Source organism: Macrobrachium rosenbergii, chromosome 39 (assembly GCF_040412425.1).
Source record: "Macrobrachium rosenbergii isolate ZJJX-2024 chromosome 39, ASM4041242v1, whole genome shotgun sequence".
NCBI lineage: Eukaryota > Metazoa > Arthropoda > Malacostraca > Decapoda > Palaemonidae > Macrobrachium > Macrobrachium rosenbergii.
This window is the reverse complement of record NC_089779.1, coordinates 11,474,616-11,496,903: the sequence shown is the minus strand read 5'-3', so window position 1 is coordinate 11,496,903 and position 22,288 is coordinate 11,474,616. Positions and strand designations below refer to the sequence as shown.

The window sequence follows — 22,288 nt, the reverse complement described above, 5'->3', positions numbered from 1 at the left end:
AGATGAAAGTCGTTCATTTATTTAGACGGAAGTCGTTCATTTATTTTGATGAAAGCCGTTCATTTATTTAGATGAAAGTCGTTCATTTATTTGTATGAAATCCGTTCATTTATTTAGACGAGTCATTCATTTTTTTAAATGAAAGTCGTTCATTTATTTAGATGAAAGCCGTTCATTTATTTAGATGAAAGTCATTCATTTTTTAATAATAGTTGTTCATTTATTTAGATGAAAGCCGTTCATTTATTTAGATGAAAGTCATTCATTTATTTAGATGAAAGACGTTCATTTATTTAGATGAAAACCGTTAATTAATTTTGAAGAAAATCATTCATTGTTGTAGATGAAAGTCGTTCATTTATTGAGATAAAAGCCGTTCATTTATTTAGAAGAAAAGAATTCGTTGTTGTAGATGAAAGTCGTTCAGGTATTTAGATGAAAGTCATTACTTTTTTAGATGAAAGTCGTTCATGTATATAGATGAAAGTGGTTCATTTATTTACATGAAAGCCTTTAATTTATTTAGATGAAAACCAGTCATTTATTTAGATGAAAGTCCTTCATTTATTTTAATGTAAGTCGGTCATTTCCTTTTTTATGGAAGTCGTGCATGTAAGTTGAATGAATTTATATTTGCTGGAAATTGTACATTCCCATTAATGGAAGTCGTGCGGTTATATTAATTGATGTCGTAAGTTTATATAGAGTAAATTCATAATTTTATGTTCACTGAAGTCGTACTCTTATGTTGAGCGAAAGTCGTGTATTTGTTTCCATGAAAGGCGTTCGTGTGTATAATTTTTCCTATCGGTTTTAGTAATTTTATGAAATTATAAAATTTTCTTTTGATGTTTATAATATTTCCAGTCGTTATCATAAGATTTAAACCGTAGTAGGATTGCATTTTGTTGTGGATGAATTTTGTTTTGTGACAATTGTTCGGTACAATGTCTTTTGCGACGTGAAAATGTTTCTTCCATGAATTCCCATTTGTTTCCTCAACATTTGCAGCTCGATTATCCCATAGTTCATTTTTCAAAGAAAGATTGAATTGTCAGTAGTAAAGTGGAATGATATGCAAAACAGGTGGTTGCTTTTAGCGCATGTGCTGCTCTTAACAAATTACTTGCAAGACCTGTCAGGCACTAGCAGATCAAGAAAAATGTTAAAGGGCGGGGTACCAATTTTCATATTACACACACACATATATACAGTATATATATGTATATATATATATATAATTTCTATAATAGATTATTTTTTTTCCATTTTTATATTTCTCATTTATGTTATTATCTAAATCTTCAACATTATTATTTTGTCGTTTTTGTTGTTGTTGGGGGTAGGGGGGGCACGGGCTTAGGTGCCACCTTCTTGGATCCGCTAGTACTGTCAGGGACCCTTGAATTTCGGGGAAAATGATTCAATCGGATTTCGTTCTCATTTTTTTTTAACTTTGTTACTTTTTTAACTTGTAGTTTTGTATGAAAGTGATGAAAATCTAAGGAATTTGCCATTTCTTTGTACCCTAATTGATATCTGCATTTTTACGAAGTGAATAAACGCTTCAGATTTTTGCATATACTCATACACTCGGAATATTTACTAAGAATTTTATTGTGTAATAAAATCCACAATTATTACTATGTAAAGTATGTAAAATAAACCAAAGACTTTCGAACACTGATGAGGAACACCGTTCAAGTGTTCGAAAGTCTTTGGTTTATTTTACATATTTTACATAGTAATATATTTACTGTATAGTTGTGGATTTTTATTACACAGATTGTTTTTCACGACATTGTGAATCTGTCAGGAATTTTATTATTGAAGTTGACATGGAGACAGCAAAGCACAAATAAAGCATACTTCATAATCTGCGTCTGAACCAGCACTTTCTCTTTCTTGTTACTTGCAAGTGTTCGTGCGATGTGACTGCTCGGAAGACAAAATGGAGGACGTGATATGTTTGCAAGAAACCGCCATGCCGTTAATGTTTGGGGCAATAAAATGATTTGAAGCTGGCTAGTGGTATTTTATTTTAAAGGGTTCGTAGCTGGAGTGCTTTTTTAGTTTTCTGAAAAGAAAGCCACTGTGCCGGCTTTGTCCGTCCTCACTTTTCTCTGTCCGCCCTCAGATCTTGAAAACTGCTGAGGCTAGAGGGCTGCAAATTGGTATGTTGATCATCCACCCTCCAATCATCAAACATACCAAATTGCAGTCCTCTAGCCTCAGTAGTTTTTATTTTATTTAAGGTTGAAGTTAGCCATAATCGTGCTTGTGGTAACGATATAGGATATGCCACCACCGGACCGTGCTTAAAGTTCCGTTGGCCTTGATTATACGCTGTACAGAAAACTCGATTGTGCCGAAGACACTTCGGCGCATCTTTTACTTGTTACTATTCACACTGTTCATGTTTCGTCGTTGATGGAAGAACTAGAGATTGCATGATGCTTTGTTTCCTAGAAATTCTGCTGCTGTCACGTAATATTTTTAATATTTTAGTACTTTAGTGGACGATGTCAATGTTTAATTACCCAAGCTGGAATGGAAAACACAAAAGTGCGGCTTTTTAATTGTCAGCGTCAACTCATTAAATTTCAGAGAGTTATATCTACCAGCGCTTTTCCATTTACATACTTTAGAAGAGTATTATGTAAGCTGGAGTCCTTGCGTCCAAAGTCACGCGAGAACTCGTGCGGTTAAGCGTTTGGAGAACAGATAAGTTTTGATTTTCTTGTGACAGACATTTTACTCAAAGTTATTTGAAGCATGTTTGAAGAGTTTATGAATGATCATTTTTATTTTTTGGAGTGTATTGTGCGATAAACCTTAAATCAGAGTCGATTGAAGTCAGTGAATTGTGCTGTCAAATATTAGAACATCTTTCTTGTACATTCACAGAATTTTTTAATGATTATATTTGTAATGTGTAGCGAGTGTAAACATTATTATTATTATTAAATTTTTTTTTAGCATTAGGCGACACTACGTGTTTATACGTTTGCGAATCGGAGGGAATGTTATATGGTATTTATTGTTAAATATACTTCTTACATGAGCAGCCAACTAAGACGCATGGCAGTTCTCTGAAATTATATTCTACCTCATAGTTTGGCCATCATTATCAGCACTACAACGAACAATTGTTTACTCGTCCCCACATTAAAAATTATCACCCCTTCTTCGTTAATATTCAGCAAAAGTCTATTAAGGCGAAATTCCCTTACGGAGAACAGTAGCCGTATGAAGAACCGAAGTCGCATTGAAGAGCACACAGTTATAACCCTTCCGGAGACGGCGTCTTGGGACTCAAATCCCGTCCCATTTCTTGGGGTCATTTAGTTGTTGACGCCTCGACGATATTATCACAGCGCCATTTGCATGTTGATATGGCGGAAGAGGTCATCAGCTGTCACCCTTATCCCTATCTTTAATATTATTTTGGCCCTTTCTTGTCAGCTTCCTTTTTTTTTTTTATTTTTATTTTAAGGAATTTGGTGTATTTTGTGTATATGGCTTAAAGTTGCTCTAGTGTTTCCTTAGTTTTTGTGGGGATAGCTTAATTTTTTTTTTTAGTGTTTGTTTACTTTGTATATTGATTTATTTTGGAAATGATGTCATTGCTTCAATTTGAATTATTTTTCATATTTTTATTTTAAATAAATTCTATTCGTATAGTAATGACTCAGACACAGTCCATTTTTTCAGTTTTTATATTTCGAAGTGAATAAAAACGATTATATTTTTTTACTATGATTGTTATAGATTATTATTAGCCTGCAAAGGACACAGGGTGTTGTTATGAATATTTTATCAAGGGTGACTTGTCTAAGAGGTTACATGTTCTGGTTAGATCGCAATATTCCGCTTATTCCCGAATGGAACATGGCATGTTAGATTGAATCTTGTACATTGCGTATATATGTGCCCAGTGTAACTATATGCGAACAGTCACACATGCGTATAGTTATTACACACACACACACACACACACACACACATTATATATATATATATATATATATATATATATATATATATATATATATATATATATATATTACTTGTCTGTTTATCTGTCTATCTATATCTATCCATCTATTAATCCATTAGCCTTTTACAACCTGGTTTCAGCCCATAAGAGTTGTCTTAATGCCAGGTACGCTATTCATTGTTTAGATCTAAATATGCGCAGTAGGATTTAACGAACTTGTTAGGGAATTAAATTATTGCTGGAGGCGAATGCTCAACTTATATACATACAGTATATAAAAGTATATATATATATATATATATATATATATATATATATATATATTTATATATATATATATATATATATATATATATATATATATATATTATATATATACATATATATATAATATGAAGGACCTGTTTTTCATACATCATTAATTCCCTCTTATCGTAGACGTCGAACTTTTTATGGTCCTTTCCGGCATGTGCATATGCGTGCATACTTGCATGTCTGACAGTAATGAACATTTGCTCGTAGGAGAGAGAGAGAGAGAGAGAGAGAGAGAGAGAGAGAGAGAGAGAGAGAAACTGCCACTATAAAGTCTCAAATCAAAACAGGCCAATAAAACGAAACTGCGCAACAGCCATTTGTTTTCGTCCCTGAGATAAGGTCGGTGTGGCCCTGCTATTGCACGGCGCAGTTCCTTTCGCTCCGTTATCGCCGGGTCCTTGGACCGTGCAAAATCTCTCTGCAGGTTCTCCCCTCCCTACCTCCCTCCCTCCCTCCCCCTGCGATTACCCCGCCCTTTCCCCCCACTTACATTCATACATTCCTCTACCTCCCCTTCCTTCAGTCTCAGTTTTGCCAAGGCCAAGAGAGACAAGGTCTGCCCAATTGGGCGGAGTCGCCTTCCACCTGGGGTTACTACGTAGGCGATGACGTATCTCAGAGGTACCTGCTCATTACGGCAGTTCACCTGATGACGCAATAAGGAGGTAGACAAAGCTCCGCCTACATGGGGGATTTGGGGGGAAGTGAGCAGACCTTCTCTTTCTCTCGGTCTTGGTTTTACCACCCTTCCCCTTCTCCCTTCTGTTTTACATCAATTTTATCCTCCTCTCTCTCTCTTTATCTACCTGACCCCCTTTCCATCTTTTACTTTCCTTTCCTTCCCGTCCGCCCCTCCCTCTTTAATTCTCTTTCGTTTCACTACTATCCCCTTACCCTCTTGTACTTTCCTTTCTTAATTTTTCCTCCTACCCTCCTTCGTTACATTCTTTTCTTTCTTCCTTCCTTCCCCATTCCCTCCTCTCCACACCTTTCTCCCCTTTTCCCTCTTCCCCCCCCCATCCCCACCTGCTGTTATTATCAAGGTCCTATTAAATATTTACCTCCCGACGAAGGTCTTCATGCTACGCAACATTGATATACATCGATGGGGGATGTAGATAATCTTTTTTCATTCTATTCTCTTTCTGTTTTCTTTCATTATCCCTGGCCTTTTTAATTTTTTATATTTATCAATTTCTCTCGTTGTTGGCATTTTTAGCTGTTTATTTATCGTCATATTTTTATCAAGCTCTTTTGTCTCTAACTTTCCTTTGTGTTATTGGGGCTTTCATACTATTTCCGTTTTCTATATGCTGCTGTTTCAGCTAATCCTTCCGTTACGCTTAATACTCCTTTTTTTTTCTTTCTTTTTTTACCTTCAGTAAATCTGCTTTCGTATGTTTAACACTATTTTTGTCGTCCTTGCGCAATTGGCGCTTCCCAGTATTGCATCTTTTTATAAACACAGTCTTTGTGCTTTGTTGCACAACGCTTAGATGATGTTTATGTTGCCTCTGGTGTTTGGGTAACGCTGTTAATGTCGTTACGTGATACCTTACGAATAACCGGTTGGTTCCTGCGTTTGTTTGATTTTTTATTTATTTTTTTTTTTTGTATTGAATGCTTTTCGAAAATGGAGTCTCTTGTGTTTGTGACGGGAGCAGCGACCATCATCGTATTATGTTGTCGCCATGAATGTTTAATGTATATAAAAATATGTTTTTTTTTCGACGAAATAGTCATGTTTAGAATTGGGCAGGTTTTTATTCGAAATTTGAAAACAACATTTCCTTAGTATTGTTATGTTATGAAAACGATCTTCTCTCTCTCTCTCTCTCTCTCTCTCTCTCTCTCTCTCTCTCTCTCTCTCTCTCTCTCTCTCTTTCCTGATATAACGAAAAAGGAAATGTGAGAATGATCGCTCTCTCTCTCTTCCTCCTTCCTAATATACGGAAAAAAAGGAAATATGAAAATGATCTCTCTCTCTCTCTCTCTCTCTCTCTCTCTCTCTCTCTCTCTCTCTCTCTCTCTCTCTCTCTCTCTCTCTTCCTGATATACGGAAAAAAGGAAATATGAAAATGATCTCTCTCTCTCTCTCTCTCTCTCTCTCTCTCTCTCTCTCTCTCTCTCTCTCTCTTCCCGACGAAAGGATTTCCGAGAATGAAGCCTTGTTCTGTGTACCGTATCCTTTTCATTGCATTACCTCCATTATTCCGTTTCTCTCGTTCCGTGTTTGGTTTTCATTCGCCTTTTCCTCTCTTTGCTGCCTCGAGGCTGTCAATTACGAATTCTCCCTCTCTTACTTCTTGCTTTTTATCTTTCTTTTGTTTTTGATTTTTCCTCAGTTTTATTTTACATCCCCTCTCTCTTGTTTAGCATCTCTTATTTTGATTATTTACTCTCTGTGTATATAGAAAAAAGGGTAATTCGCATATGTAAAGATTTTGTTTTATGTCGATAAATTTGTACCATTTTTCGTGCATATGTATGTATATTATATATATATATATATATATATATATATTTATATATATATATATATATATATATATATATATATATATATATATATATATGTATATATTATGAGGTCATTGTGGGTTTTGATAATATATGCCTGGTAAAAATGATCAGAGGGTTATATATATATATATATATATATATATATATATATATATATATATATATATATATATATATATATATATATATATATATATATATATAGAGAGAGAGAGAGAGAGAGAGAGAGAGAGAGAGAGAGAGAGAGAGAGAGAGAGAGAGAATGTATGTTATTTCTAAACACGAAGCTGCTGGTGTAACCGACAACAATCTCCTGCATATTACACGTGATACAGTTTTAACCTTTAACATTTACAGTACTAAGCTGTATATCTACCAAGGACGTTTCTGTGGATGGAGAGTGGAAGGTTCATTATAGATATTAAATAGCATTTTGTTTATTTTTGTATTTTTATTTAATTATATTTTTTATTTATTGTTGATTTATTTATTTGTTTATTTATCTATCTATCTATTTATATAATCTTGCTAAGCGTGACACGCAATGACTTGTGTTTTTTCAACCTGCGGTAATTATTTTACCTCCGCGAGTCTAAACTCTCTCTCTCTCTCTCCTGACCTTAAACGCCCTTCGCTCTCATTGTCCAAAAGAAGACCCTCATTTAACACAGTGACCCTGGCTGCTTTCAGGCCGGGGAACCCTCACTGCCATTCTTGCTTGCTGATTGAACGGGCGGGCGCCATTGTGCAGTTCTGCTAAGAACCCTTTGCTTGTTTTCGTTTCCTACAGGTGTTTCCGTACGTGCGCCCTTGTTGGTGCTGCAGTGTTTTCAAGAGACTGTTTTGATTGTGACAGGTGAAAAACGGAAGTGTATTCTTATTTTGCATAATGCTCAGTTAGAAGCATTATGTATGGCATATGAGAAAACTGTTGCTAATTAGATGTGGTTTGTAGTTGTGTGAAGGACACTGTACTGGAAGACTAAACTGTTGCTAATTAGAAGTGATTTGTAGTTGTGTGAAGGACACTGTACTGGAAGACTAAACTGTTGCTAATTAGAAGTGATTAGTAGTTGTGTGAAGGACACTGTACTGGAAGACTAATTAATAAAGCCGTTGATAAACAGATGGAAAACATTTCGTGAAAGATTACAGGTTTTAGTATTGTGAAAGAAAAGAAATGTTTAACCTTGTGAACTAAATCATGAACAAGGAAACATCAACAACCAAAACATTAGCAACAGCAAGAACAACAAGAAAGCCGAGTCGTCGCTACGCTCAGGTGAGCTCTGTCCTTGTCTTAACAAGAAGTGGCAAGTAATTTATTGTAATTGTTAGGTATGCTATAAAAAGAAGTAAAAGTTGAATTGTAAACTCTCTGAAAAAAATACATTATCATATATATATATATGATAATATATATATATATATATATATATATATATATATATATATATATATATATATATATATATATATATATGTATATATATAAATTTATATATATATTATTTACTTTGTGCGTGGTTACGTTATCGTTATATTATGTGTACAGTATAAAAATTGATATAAAGCTATATAAAATATAAAGGTATGTATACATGTATGTATATGAAAACAGTGTTGTTTGCAAACGCCAGGTGTTCAGTCTGTATGTATCCTAATTATTATGATTTTGTTTTTCTGAATACCACTAATATATGAAAGTTTTCATCGTGAAGTCTGTACACATCATCTATTTAGTTATTAGTCTGTGAGTTTTGATTTATGAATATTCGATTTGTTTTTACTTATATTGTTCCATATTGTATTCATATTGGAATTGTACTTCAGTCATTTCTGTCCACTCGTCTACGAAGAGAATTTTTTTTTTTTTGCTTAAGTTTTCACCTTTTGTTCCCTACTTTTTTTTTTACCTCCCCTTCCAAAGTCTTACAAATAAGGTCACAGCCTACAAAGGGTAACCTGAAGGAGAAGAGAACCAGCGAAAAAAAAAAAAGAGGACGCTAATTGGCCCTGTCATTGTCAGGTAAAGTTGTCAGAAACTTTATTTCGAACAACTTCATTTGGAAAACACTTTTATTTCGAGAGCTCTATTATTTCGCAAATCTTTTATTTTTTGCCCTCCTCCCCCTCCCCTCCCCGAAAACTTTTCCTTTGAAAACTTCAGTATTTCAGAAACTTCATTCCGGAGTTGGGGGATTTTGGCGTTCATTTGCCCCTGGCAGTTTTTCAACCTTCGATGAACAGCCCGTAGTCTTGCAAAGAATGTCCTTGCGGTTCTGTTCATTCAAAAGTGTTCTTGGAATTTTGCTTGCCACACGGGGTCCTTTAAGTAGAAACATGTTGAGATTTATTAATAAAAAATGTTACTTTATGTAAATTCTCGTGAATTTGCTAATTTTTTTTTTTTTATGATTTAGATACTCAACCGGCGAGGAACACCCCATGGCTAATTCGTCTTTTAGAAGGAAATTTAAATAGAAGATTTTCAACAGTAATGTGGAAGATGATATGGTTATGATTTTACTCTAATTGTTATCAAAGAGAACACGGGACCGGAGCGTGTCTTCCGTATATTAAGTTCATACTTTTTTCTCAGAATTATGAGAAACTACAGGCATTTTTTTCTATTTATGTATGTTATTAATTACTTGACATGAATTCTGGTAATATATTCTGATTTTATTTTCCTGTCTGTACACTTTCTTTAAACTTAGTTACTTGTTACAGAGTTGTCAGAGTTCAGAAAATGACTAACTGGTAGGGTGCTGTAGTGCATTAATTTTATTAGTCGTTGTACGAACGAGTATCTTAGTCAGCTATGTTTATCGTAAATTGGATTTTGGTGACCGAGATTAGTGTCTGTCCTTGCCATTTTAGTGTTTTTTTTTCCTAGATGATTTACAATACAGGATTATTAGTCTGATTTACAGTACAGGGTTATTAGTCTTGATGATACCACTTGAGAAAATTATAGGTACTTTACGTTCCTGATTTAGACTATTTGTGATTCACTGTTGTTAATGTTTATACTATAGCACCTGATTGAAATGTGTTTAAGCATCGGTTTTTAACAGTGTTGATTAGGTCGATTTTCATTGTCTGTTGTGTAAGTGGCGTTATTTACTACAGAGAGGATTGTAGTGATGTAGAAATATTGACAACTGTATAAACATAGAAAGTTTAAATTTTTTTTTTTCTTTAGTGATATGGATTGGATTGAAGAGATGGTTAGTGTCTTAATACGTATTTCTCATGGTGAGATGAATTCAAGAATCCTTACTTTTTTTCGGTTCTGAACGTGAAACCTTTCAGTCGATGGTACTGACAGAGGGTTATTGATCGTGGGAATTGAGACGATTTATTATGCCGTTATTTTTTAATGAAAGAGACCGAGCTTGCATCCAGATCGATATTGCGGACTGGACCAAATGTCAGGCGAGATTCTACTTTATCAGGTCATTGACCCAGTCCCATAATTAGCGAGGTTCTACTTTATCAGGTCATTGACCCAGACCCATAATTAGGCGAGGCTCTACTCTATCAGGTCATTGACCCAGTTCCATAATTAGGCGAGGTTCTACTTTATCAGGTCATTTACCCAGTTCCATAATTAGGCGAGGATCTACTTTATCCGGTCATTGACCCAGCCCCATAATTAGGCGAGGTTCTGCTTATCAGATCATTGACCCAGCCCCATAATTAGGCGAAGTTCTACTTTATCAGGTCATTGACCTAGTTCCATAATTAGGCGAGGTTCTACTTTATCAGGTCATTGACCCAGACCCATAATTAGGCGAGGTTCTACTTTATCAGGTCATTGACCCAGTCCCATAATTAGGCGAGGTTCTACTTTATCAGGTCATTGACCCAGTCCCATAATTAGGCGAGGTTCAACTTATTAGGTCATTGTCCCAGTCCTACAATTAGGCTAGGTTCTACTTTATCAGGTCATTGACCGGGTCCCATAATTAGGCGAGGTTCTACTTATCAGGTCATTGACCCAGTCTCATAATTAGGCTAGGTTCTACTTATCAGGTCATTGACCCAGTCCCATAATTAGGCGAGGTTCAACTTTATCAGGTCATTGGCCCAGTCTCATAATTACTTCAAGCGCCTGCATGGTTCATTTTGTGGATCGTAGACATTAATTCTCTCTCCTTTTTGCCACCAGTAATGACTTGGTTCTTAATTGTCGATTTGATTTGTCGTCGTAGAGACACGACACTATATAATCTCAGTAAGTTTGTCAGTTGCTGTCATGGTTGATGTGGTCATATATAATTGTGAAGTGTTTTTGTTTGCAATTGTGACTTTTGGCTTTTATTTTCAGTCTTTTCTTTTTGGTTTTGTGCACTGCCAATATATATATATATATATATATATATATATATATATATATATATATATATATATATATATATATATATATATATATATATATATATACACACATACACCTATAAATTATATTGTATATAAATTTTTTGACACTATTTTTATGAGCACTTTCGAAATCGAAATGGAAGTAGTGTTGCTCACAACAACCCTCTCTCTCTCTCTCTCTCTCTCTCTCTCTCTCTCTCTCTCTCTCTCTCTCTCTCTCTCTCTCTCTCTCTGGGTCTGCTTCGTGTAACAAATGGCCCTTCAGGTAAGGCGGATCACATACTCTATAGGAAGGCTCTCAGTTTTCGGGCAAATGAGCAGCTGGGGATGAATCGCAAATTGGGCTTCGGGAGGGGTGGCAAGAGAGGTCGTTCCTGAAGAAGGTCTAGAGGTCTCGCAGGTTAAAGGGGGAAATATCTTTTACAGGTTTTTATGTGAGCAAGAATTAAATAAAAACAGAATGTAGTTTCTCATTGTTTAGACAAACGTGTTTAGTTTTTTGTTTGCGTGCAAAAATGTAGGTATGTATTAATAAACGTATTTAGCTTTTGTTTGTTTGCAAAAATGTAGGTTTTTATTGACACACGTATTTAGCTTTTTGTTTGCAAAAATACAAGTTTTTATAGGCTTTTATTTTGGCAAAAATAAAATAAAACAGAATAAACACTTGCTTTTATTGTTTTTTAATGTCAGGACAAACGTATTTAGCGTTTTGTTTGCTTGCAAGAATGTAGGTTGTTAGACGTTTTTAAGTTAGCAAGAATAAAATAAAACAGAATGAAAACATGAGTTTATTGTTTTTTTTTTTTTTTTTAGCTTTTTTTGCTTGAAAGAATGTAGGTTTTTATTGTTTATAATGTTAGCAAAAATCAAATAAAACAATGAAAACATTATTTTACTGTTGTTTTTTAATGTATTTAGCTGTTTGTTTGAATGTGAAAATGTATGGTTTTTTAATTTGTATGTTAGCTAGAATGAAATTAACCAAAATGAAAACATGATTTTATTGTTGTTTTATAATGCATTTAGGTGTTTGTTTGCCCGCAAAGATGTAGGTTTTTATTGGTTTTTATGTTAGCAGGATTAAAATAAAACAAAATGAAAACATGATTTTATTGTAGTTTTTAATGTTATGCCAAACGTATTTAGCTGTTTGTTTGCTTTCAAAAATGTAGGTTTTTATTGGTTGTTATGTCAGCAGGAATAAAACAAAATGAAAACGTGGTTTTATTGTAGTTTTTTTAATGTTAGCACAAACGTATTCAGTTTTTTGTTTGCTTGCAAAAATTTAGGGTTTCATTGGTTTTTATGTTAGGAAGAATGAAATAAAACAAAATAAAAATACGATTTTCTTATATTTTTTTAACGTTAAGACAACCGTATTTAGCCGTTTGTGTTCTTGCAAAAATTTAGTGTTTTATTGTTTTTTTGGCTGCTATAAAAAAGGGGGAAACAAACCAAGCGTTATTTCCCCAGTTTTTGTAATGTTAGAGCAAGTTTGAGTCTTTTAGTTTTTACATTAAAAAAGTTGAACGTTTTGACTTTATTATTTGTGTACAGTGATTTCATCTTGATTGTTTCCTTGTTGGTCATAACAAGAGTCAAGGTGCTATCAAGTTTATATCTTAAGTTAATCCTATTTGTCGTGATGAAAGGCTGGTGATATGGAGGGATGAGATATGAATTCGTATATACCGTAAGTTTACTTTATACGAACGGAGATAGTTAAGTAGGCAGACTGGGTCTGGTGTGCCTCACGCATCGGGTTCGTGTGGAATTGGGTTATATACGTAACGTAACACATTTTAAGTAACCTTTTGTATTTTAATAGGCTTACGAGTAGATAAACATTTTTTTTAGAGTCTCTCTCTCTCTCTCTCTCTCTCTCTCTCTCTCTCTCTCTCTCTCTCTCTCTCTCTCTCTCTCTCTCTCTCTCTCATGATTACTTCCTGCAAGGATATTTTATAAGCGAATGTCACCTAGAAGCTTGAATTTTCTCCCTCCCTTTAAATTCCCAGTAACATAACCTTCCCGCTTTTAGAAGGTGAGTATTTTACTTGTCGTCCGCCCAGTTTTTTTTTTTTTTTTACGAATTAAACAATTATTGGTTCTTGTTTCTCATAAGACATCCTGGCATGTTGACTGGGATGAGTTTATTGCCCTTGTTCAATGACTGATTAGCAGGGCGGAGTGTACCTCTGTGGAGACCTGGGTTCTGGGATTTTGAAGGGTCCTGATATAAACGATATCCACTTATGTAAATAAGTAGGTTTTAGTGTGTAAGTCGTGATTAATGAGTCTGTGTCTTTACTTTTTTATCAGCCTAAGCGACTTTTAATGTTCGTGTTGATTAATGGTCTTGAATTGTTGGTCGCTGCGATACTTGCGTCGTCTGTTTCATTTATAGAATGTAAGTCAGTCAGATCTTTAGTAGTAAGATAAATATTTCTTAAAATTCATATATGAAATATAAGTCAGTCCATTCCTTAGTAGTTGTAAGATGAATATTTTTTGAATTTCATATATGAAATATAAGTCAGTCAAATTCCTTAGTAGTATTTTAAGATAAATATTTTTTAAAATTCAATATTTTACGTAGGACAGGAAATGTCTCGGTGGTACTTTTGAAATAATTTTGTGAAACTGGTAATGAACATTGTAAAAAAGTTACTCTACCATATTATTGGTATCAAGATAAGTTAAAAATACATTAAAACAATTGTGCTTACAGTACAAATAAGGGAAACTAAATCATTGCTGGTTTTTTTCCTTAGCAACCATATAGCGAAACAAATTAACTTTTTAGAAAAATATTTGAAAGTTGCGTTGTTATTAGCTAATGAAATCTAAGTATGTTTGCCCTAATATAAAAAGTTTCGCTAGAATCGTAGCTTATGACTGTATATAGAATTGTTTGTTACGTTCGCGTCATTAATGTATAAACATCAGCCCACAAAGGTGTTAAATATTTAGGTACTCAGCAATGTTCAGTATTCAGAAAGTGCAAAGGAATTCGTCATTTGGAAATTCCAAATGGGAATTGAATCTTGCGAATATCCAGGTACGTTTGAGATGGACAAAGTAGAATTTCAAGTTATCCTTGTTTGGCGATTGTATACGGTTCGACGTTTTAACTTTATTGAACTGTGTAAGTGCAGTTAGTAAATAATGGTTATAAGTGTCATGACTTTGTAATAGCAGAGTATATGTAATGTACATATATATGTGGAAAATGACGACATTTGAATTTTAATTGGAATACCGAGTAACCTAATCCTTTTGATATTTTCTGTTGTATATTTTTTTTCATTTTTAATCTGCATATACCAATAATCAGGAACCATGAGCATTAAAAAGAATAAGTTAAAAATAGGGAATAATCCAGTTGCTCTGTATTCATCTGTGGGAGTTTTTCTTACAGTGTAATGATTCGTCATGTTTATCTGATATTGATCAAGGGCCATGTATATATGTGCTTCATTTTACGGTGCAATGCTTCATTATACGTTGCATGTGCTTCATTCTACGTTGCACGTGCTTCATTCTGCGTTGCATGTGCTGTATTCTACGTTGCGTGTGCTTCATTCTACGTTGCACGTGCTTCATTCCACGTTGCATATGCTTTATTCTACTTGCATGTGCTTCATTCCACGTTGCATGTGCTCCATTCTACGTTGCATATGCTTCGTTCCACGTTGCATGTGCTTAATTCCACTTTGCCTGTGCTTCATTCCACATTGCAGATTCTTCATTCTACGTTGCATATGCTTCATTCTATGTTGCATGTGCTTCATTGAACGTTTCATCTGCTTCATTCCACGTTGCGTGTGCTTCGTTCTACGTTGCACGTGCTTCATTCCACGTTGCACGTGCATCATTCCGTGTTGCGTGTGCTTCATTCCACCTTGCATGTGCTTCATTTCACGTTGCAAGTGCTTCATTCTATGTTGCATCATCTTCATTCTATGTTACATATGCTTCATTCTACGTTGCATGTGCTTCATTCCATGTTGCATGTACTTCATCCCACGTAGCACCACTCTGGTATTTCTAAGACGTGCAAATAGATTTGTAAGAGCTTATATGATATACATCTCAAGAGAGGGTGGGTCGAGTTGCCTTATTGACGCTTTCTAAAAGGATGGCAAGGGCCGGAGATGTTTATCCTCCGTCTTAGCCTTCTGCGGGAGTCGTTTGATTTGCTTTTGACCTGGGAATTCCTCCGCTCTTCCCCGAATCCATCCTATTGAGGTAAATGCGTCTTAGGACACCTGGGGACTCCGTCCGTATACTTTTTCTTGCCTTTCCTTTTTGGCTGGATTTTATTTTTGCGCTCATGTGTACTACTACTGATTCTTTTTCTTCTTCTTCTTCTTCTTCTTCTTCTTCTTCTTCTTCTTCCTTTGTTGATTTTTTGTATCTAAAGAAATAAGACTGATTTATGCAGATGCCAGTAAGTATAAGAAAAATTAACTCGACACCAGTCTTTATGTACGTTATTCTGGAAAATGTTGACAGCGCTCTTAGCTTTCTCTGTAATGAACCATCATTGTATGTTATGTGCTACATTCTGTATTCTTTTTCTAGCCCATGAATTCTGAATTTTGAAAGGGTCATTTTGGAAAGTAATTTTATATTGTTTGTTTGTGAGAGAGAGAGAGAGAGAGAGAGAGAGAGAGAGAGAGAGAGAGAGAGAGAGAGAGAGAGAGAGAGAGAGAAAGAGAGAGAGAGAGAATCATGCTTCAACTTAGTGTAGGTTATAGTTACTGAAACTTGGATGGGTAGACACGTAGGTTTTTGTGCCTGCTTTGTCTGTCCGTCCGCACTTTCTTCTGTCCGCACTTTTTCTGTCCGCACTTCTGTCCGCCGTCAGATCTTAAAATCTACTGAGGCTAGGGGGCTCCAAATTAGTGTGTTGATCATCTACCCTCCAACCGTCAAACATATCAAACTGCAGCCCTTTAGCCTCAGCAGTTTTTTATTTTTTTTTAAGGTTAAAGTTACCATAATCGAGCTTCTGGCATCGGTATAGGATAGGCCACCACCGGGCCGTGGCTAAATTTTCATGGGCCGCGGCTCATACGCATGTTACCGAGACCACCGAAAGATAGATCTATGTTCGGTGCCCTTGATTATACACTGTATCGGCTGTGCAGAAACCTCGATTGCGCATTTTTTACATGTTTATATTGTCTTATGTTTTTTGTGAAATGAAAGTGGATTTAATTGAGTTTTTGTTGAGCAGACCAATAAAATTCATGTTGATATAGTTTATCAGAGGATTAACAAGATTAAAAAATAGTTATATTTTAGGTTCGAAAGATACTATAACTCACAAAAACGTGTAGTTTTACAGGCTTGTACTGTAATGTGTGCGATGTAATTTAAACTGATTAAAATTTGATGTAAACAAAATGAAATGAGGAAGCTTCTTCACCTGGTTAAAGTTGATACATCAGTGCGTGTGTATATTACACGTTTTAGAAGTCAGTTTTACCCTCAGAATGAGCTGTTTTTGTAGTGATAATATAACAGTAAGGTATGAATCATTAAAATGGTCAGTAGGGAGAGATTAAGATATTTTTAAGTCTCAAGTGATATTTGCATAAGGAATTCGTCTTCTTCTTCTTCTTCTTCTTCTTCTTCTTCTTCTTCTTCTTCTTCTTCTTCTTCTTCTTCTTCTTCTTCAGAAGATGAACCCTATTCACATGGACAAACTCACACAGGCCATTGACTTGATATTCAAGCTCCCAAAGAATATGGTGTTCATTAGAAGCAGTAACAGTAGGCAATGAGAAAAAACAGAAAGAAGAGATCTCTCATGAAAAGGAAAAATAAGTTAACAAATTGGGAAAAAATAAATTAAAAAGTTGGGAACCAAAGGAAACCTGGAGGAGTACCAAGTGTTGTAGGTGATGGTCATTATCTTGCCTGGAAGGATATGTCTAGGTCATTGAGAACCAATACATTTGGGGTTTATTGGGGTCCAAATGGTGATTATTATTCCCGTGGGGGGATAATGCCGTCAGTGCACCTCATTTGGTGCACTGTAGTCATGACTTGAGGTTCTTTACAGCGTCCCTTCGGCCCCTAGCTGCAAACTCCCTTTGATTCCTTTAACTGTACCTCCGTTCATATTCTCGTTCTTCCACCTTACTTCCCACCATCTCTTAACAATTGTTTCATAGTGCAACTGCGAGGTTTCCCTCCTGTTACACCATTCAAACCTTTTCACTTTCCATTTCACTTTCAATGCTGAATGACCTCATAGGTCCCAGCTCTAGGCCTTGGCCTAAATTTCACATTCATATTCATAATGATTATTATGATAAGATAATTATTAATCTATTTGGACCAACTGTGTGCCAAGCACAGAAGCACACCTACTACCAACTACACGATCGTGACCTAGCCCGCGATCTGTAAACTTTGATTGGTAATGTGACCAGGAGCTGCTGCGCAACTGAGGTTTACATACTGTTGTGGCGATAACGCTGCAGTTTCCTTTGTGCGTCACTCGTTGAACGGCGGACTCTCCTTCTTCTGAGACTTCGCGTGGACCGACGGTTGCTCCGTTCTCGCGTGTTCTCCCTTTCGTGACTCCTCCAGGATCTCTTGTCACGACACGCTTTCGTCCCTCCTCCTCCTCCTCCTCCTCCTCCTCCTCCTCCTCCTCCTCCTACTACTACTACTTTTTTATCCGCCCCCAACACTCTCTCTCTCTCTCTCTCTCTCCTCCTCCTCCTCCTCCTCCTCCTCCTCCTCCTCCTCCTCCTCCTCCTCCTCCTCCTCCTCCTCCTCCTCCTCCTTTATCCGCTCCCAACTCTCTCTCTCTCTCTCTCTCTCTCTCTCTCTCTCTCTCTCTCTCTCTCTCTCTCTCTCTCTCCTAAGACTTCTTTATTCGCTCCCAATTCTCTCTCTTCTTAAGACTTCTTTATCCGCCCCAACTCTCTCTCTCTCTCTCTCTCTCTCTCTCTCTCTCTCTCTCTCTCTCTCTCTCCTCCTCCTCCTCCTCCTCCTCCTCCTCCTGCGACTTATTTATCCGCCCCCAACTCTCTCCTCCTCCGACTTCCTTATCCGCCCTCAACTCCTCTCTCTCTCTCTCTCTCTCTCTCTCTCTCTCTCTCTCTCTCTCTCTCTCTCTCTCTCTCTCTCCTACGACATGCTTTACTCGTTCCCAGATTTTTGTCACGATATGTTTTACCTCCCCTTCCGCTTCCCCTTTTCCTTCCTCGCCGTCACTTTCAATCTACATCCACTCCTGGTCATATTTTGTGTGTCGTTCTGCTTTAATCCTGTTTTGTTTTCTCAAAGGATGTTATTGATGGAGCGTTGGTATCTTAGATATTATTTTTTGGGGGGGCGGGGAAGGGGAGGTTGTAATTCGTAATAACCGGATTATTAGTTACGGTCATACTAACAGGATTGTCTTGGTTTTATTTCACGTAACAGTTTTTCCTTTATGATCTCTCAGTAACGTGACTTGAGAAATGATTTTCTTGCAAACAGAAATCAGTTGCGGAGTATTAACTGATTATTAGCTGTAAAATTGGTTATTAATGAAATAACGTGGTTTTATTTACAATAATTTTCAACAGTCATCTCAACTTCATGAAAGCCTTTTTGTTTAGTAAGAGACCTAGTTGTGAGGTCGTTTTAGCAACACTGTATATTGGTTTCACTTTATTAGAAGTTCTTGTTCAGTTCTGCGAAGTGAGGAATCATAACTGGATTTTGATATATGATGAGAATTTGTACTGATTACATATATTCCACTCTTTAGAAAAAAGCTGTAAGTCATAGTAATATAATTAGCAAAAATTCAAAATAACATAGTTATCTGCCATGTGACATAAAAAAAATAAATGATGTTATTGTCATCAGTTTCTTTATACCACGCTTTTTTAAATTGTATCTCATTTTAGCAATGTTGTCTTCAAAATAGCGTCATCATCTTCAACGTGACATAAAAATATAACTGATGTTATTGTCATCAGTTATGTTTATATTACACTTTTTTGTGTTTCGTTGTAGCTGTGCTGTGAGATATGTTATAAGTGTACTTTGCAAAAGATAAATATTTCCATTCCCTTATAACATTACTATCAGAGCCTCCTTTGATCCCATCGAGGAAATAAAGGTTTCTATCTTAAATGATTCGCCGTTTGGGCAATTTTATATCAACGTTGGTTTCGATTAGCAGAGCGAGAATATTGATGGCGTTTCTTAGCTGACTGATCGCTTGCAGGCATAAATTGAAAGCATAATGTCATCGGCCTCCGGTTCTATTCTGAGAATGACCTTAAGTGGTAATTCACAGCTGTGTGAAATGGTGGTGGCTGTTGAAACATTCAGGTAACCTAGCCCACTCACACACCCACGCATCTCTCTCTCTCTCTCTCTCTCTCTCTCTCTCTCTCTCTCTCTCTCTCTCTCTCTGTCATATATATATATATATATATATATATATATATATATATATATATATATATTGTGTGTGTATATAGATTTTTATATATATGTAAATCTCTCTCTCTCTCTCTTTCTCTATATATATATAAATTTATTTCTATCTCTCTCTCTCTCTCTCTCTCTCTCTCTCTCTCTCTCTCTCTCTCTCTCTCTCTCTCTCTCTCTCTCTCTCTCTCTCTCTATATATATATATATATATATATATGTCTCATATAGCCAATGCATTCTCGCCTTACTAAGAAGATGAAAAAATGCGATCAGGTTCCGTTTAAAACCACAGTTCCTTCGCTGATTATAAGCTTCAAACATGCATTTGGTAGTCAGTCGGCTGAAGAAGGTCGTAACATGAGTAGGGACAAAGTCATTTAGTTAACGATATTTTCTTAAAGTAATAGCTGTTGATCTAAAGGGAACAGCTTTCTGTAGACATACATGTAGAGGGGATTGATTGATTGATAGTTATCTGGCGTCATTCTGAACGGGGAGAGGTGTGTGTTCATACACACATATATACAGTATACTGTATATATATTACATAATATGTGTGCGTATATGTATATACATTTGTTTGTGTATACATATACGCACACATATTAAGTAATATACATATACATTTATATACTGTATATATATATGTGTGTATGTGTATGAACACACACCTCTTCCTCTTCAGAATGACGCCAGATAACTATCAATCAATCATTCCCTCTAGAGGTATGTCTACAGAAAGCTGTATTCTCTAGATGTATGCCTGTAAGTATATATATATATATATATATATATATATATATATATATATATATATATATATATATATATATATATTTATATTTATATTGTCTGTGTGTGTGAGTGTATGTGTGTGTGGTTCTGTTTATATGAAGATGTATTTTCGATTTAGGGCTTTCAGGCTTTGTAAAACATTCATGTAGTGATGAATTCAGTGGAAGATGTAATGGTAAGGTAGGAATAATAACCGCATTGTGTTCGTAGACTGCGTAATCACTTTACCGTGCAACAAGTTTTGAAGTAAGTTTACCTGTCGTAATTTTTTTTTATATAATTCATATCCATTTTAAATCATGAAAAATGTGAGGTATTGTGACAGACGTAAAATCATGTTAGATTTTTTTTCTTGGTATTCAAACGTCATTGCTTCACTTTGTGCAGTTTATTTTTGTTGAGTTTTGACATTTTTTAAAAATTTTTCTGTTTTATGTATTCCTTCTTATTTTGCTCGTATATTGTCCCGATGCAGTTTTGTACTTTCCCCATTTTGTTTTAATTTTCCTTTTTATGCTAGGTGCTTTCTCTTTAAAATATTTTTTACGTATTTTTCCTTTACGGTTTATATTTATTTTTGATGACGGCGCAATGGCAGGTCATTAACATTCGCGAAACTTGTGCCCTAGTGCATATTGCAACGGGCGTCGTTAAATTCCATCTCTTTTTTTATTTTCATTTTATTCGTGCCATCCCTTACCCTCATTCGCAGTGCAAACTGAGATTAATGGAACTATTTCCGCTGCATGTTTGCAATTCACGTGCAAAGGAAATCCGCGAATATTCCTTACTTTTTTTTTTTTTTACCCTTCGCTTTTCGCTATCATCATCAGTGGATTTTCCATATCCGACGAGAAAATAAAAAAAATAAAAACTCAAAATTGTTGTCACGGGGAATGTTACTATGGAAAGCAGAGATGCCGAGTCGTGATTTATTGAGTTAATCAATTTTGGGGGATGGTTTTTATATTTTATTTTTTCGTATGTCGCTACAACGCATTGATTTTTTTTTATTTGCACACATTATAATATGTAAATGTGTTATGTATTATATATGTACAATATATAAATATACACATAATTATATATATATTATATATATATATATATATATATATATATATATATATATATATATATATATATATATACATTATATATGTATATATATATGTGTGTGTCTGTGTGTACTTATGCAAATATGTATGTATGTAGCAAGGGTTGGAGTCGGGAAGGGCATCCGTCTGTAAAAATCTGCCAAAACCAATTATGAAATCGGCCATTTTCTCTGAAATTTATTGCTACTATTAACTTCCTCCTCCTTGGAGATTTTTGAACGTCACCTCGGGCCCCTCCATTCGAAAGGAGATGGAGGCGTCTGAGTAAAATGTTACGTTAAAAACAGCAACCCCGACTTAAGATTAAGCTGAGAAGGAGAAGCTTGTGAATGAATGTATGTATCTATGTTTATATGTAAATCTCGTCTTGTCTTACAAGCTGGCGAGAGACTGCACCGTCATCACCAGCTGGCGAGAGACTGCACCGTCATCACCAGCTGGCGAGAGACTGCACTGTCATCACCAGCTGGCGAGAGACTGTACCGTCATCACCAGCTGGCGAGAGACTGTACCTTCATCACAAGCCCTCTTCACAAGCTGGCGAGAGACTGCACCGTCTTCACAAGCTGCCGAGAGACTGTACCTTCTTCACAAGCTGCTGAGAGATTGTACCCTCATCACAAGCTGGCGAGAGACTGCACCGTCTTCACAAGCTGCCGAGAGACTGTACCTTCTTCACAAGCTGCTG

General features: G+C 35.7%; 2 protein-coding genes across 4 annotated transcripts in view; one reads left to right on the top strand and one right to left on the bottom strand.

Annotated features, from left to right (window-relative positions):
- Positions 1-21,188, bottom strand: part of LOC136825606 (uncharacterized) — a 23,231-nt gene extending 2,043 nt beyond the window's left edge. The window contains exons 1-3 of the mRNA XM_067082191.1: positions 21,183-21,188; positions 16,833-16,927; positions 15,530-15,647 (exon numbers count right to left, since the gene is read on the bottom strand). Of these exons, the coding sequence (XP_066938292.1) occupies positions 15,530-15,647; positions 16,833-16,927; positions 21,183-21,188 (219 nt within the window). The remainder of the gene's footprint in view (positions 1-15,529; positions 15,648-16,832; positions 16,928-21,182) is intronic.
- Dus1 (Dihydrouridine synthase 1) overlaps positions 1-22,288 on the top strand; it is a 592,604-nt gene that overhangs the window by 151,801 nt on the left and 418,515 nt on the right. The window lies entirely within an intron of this gene.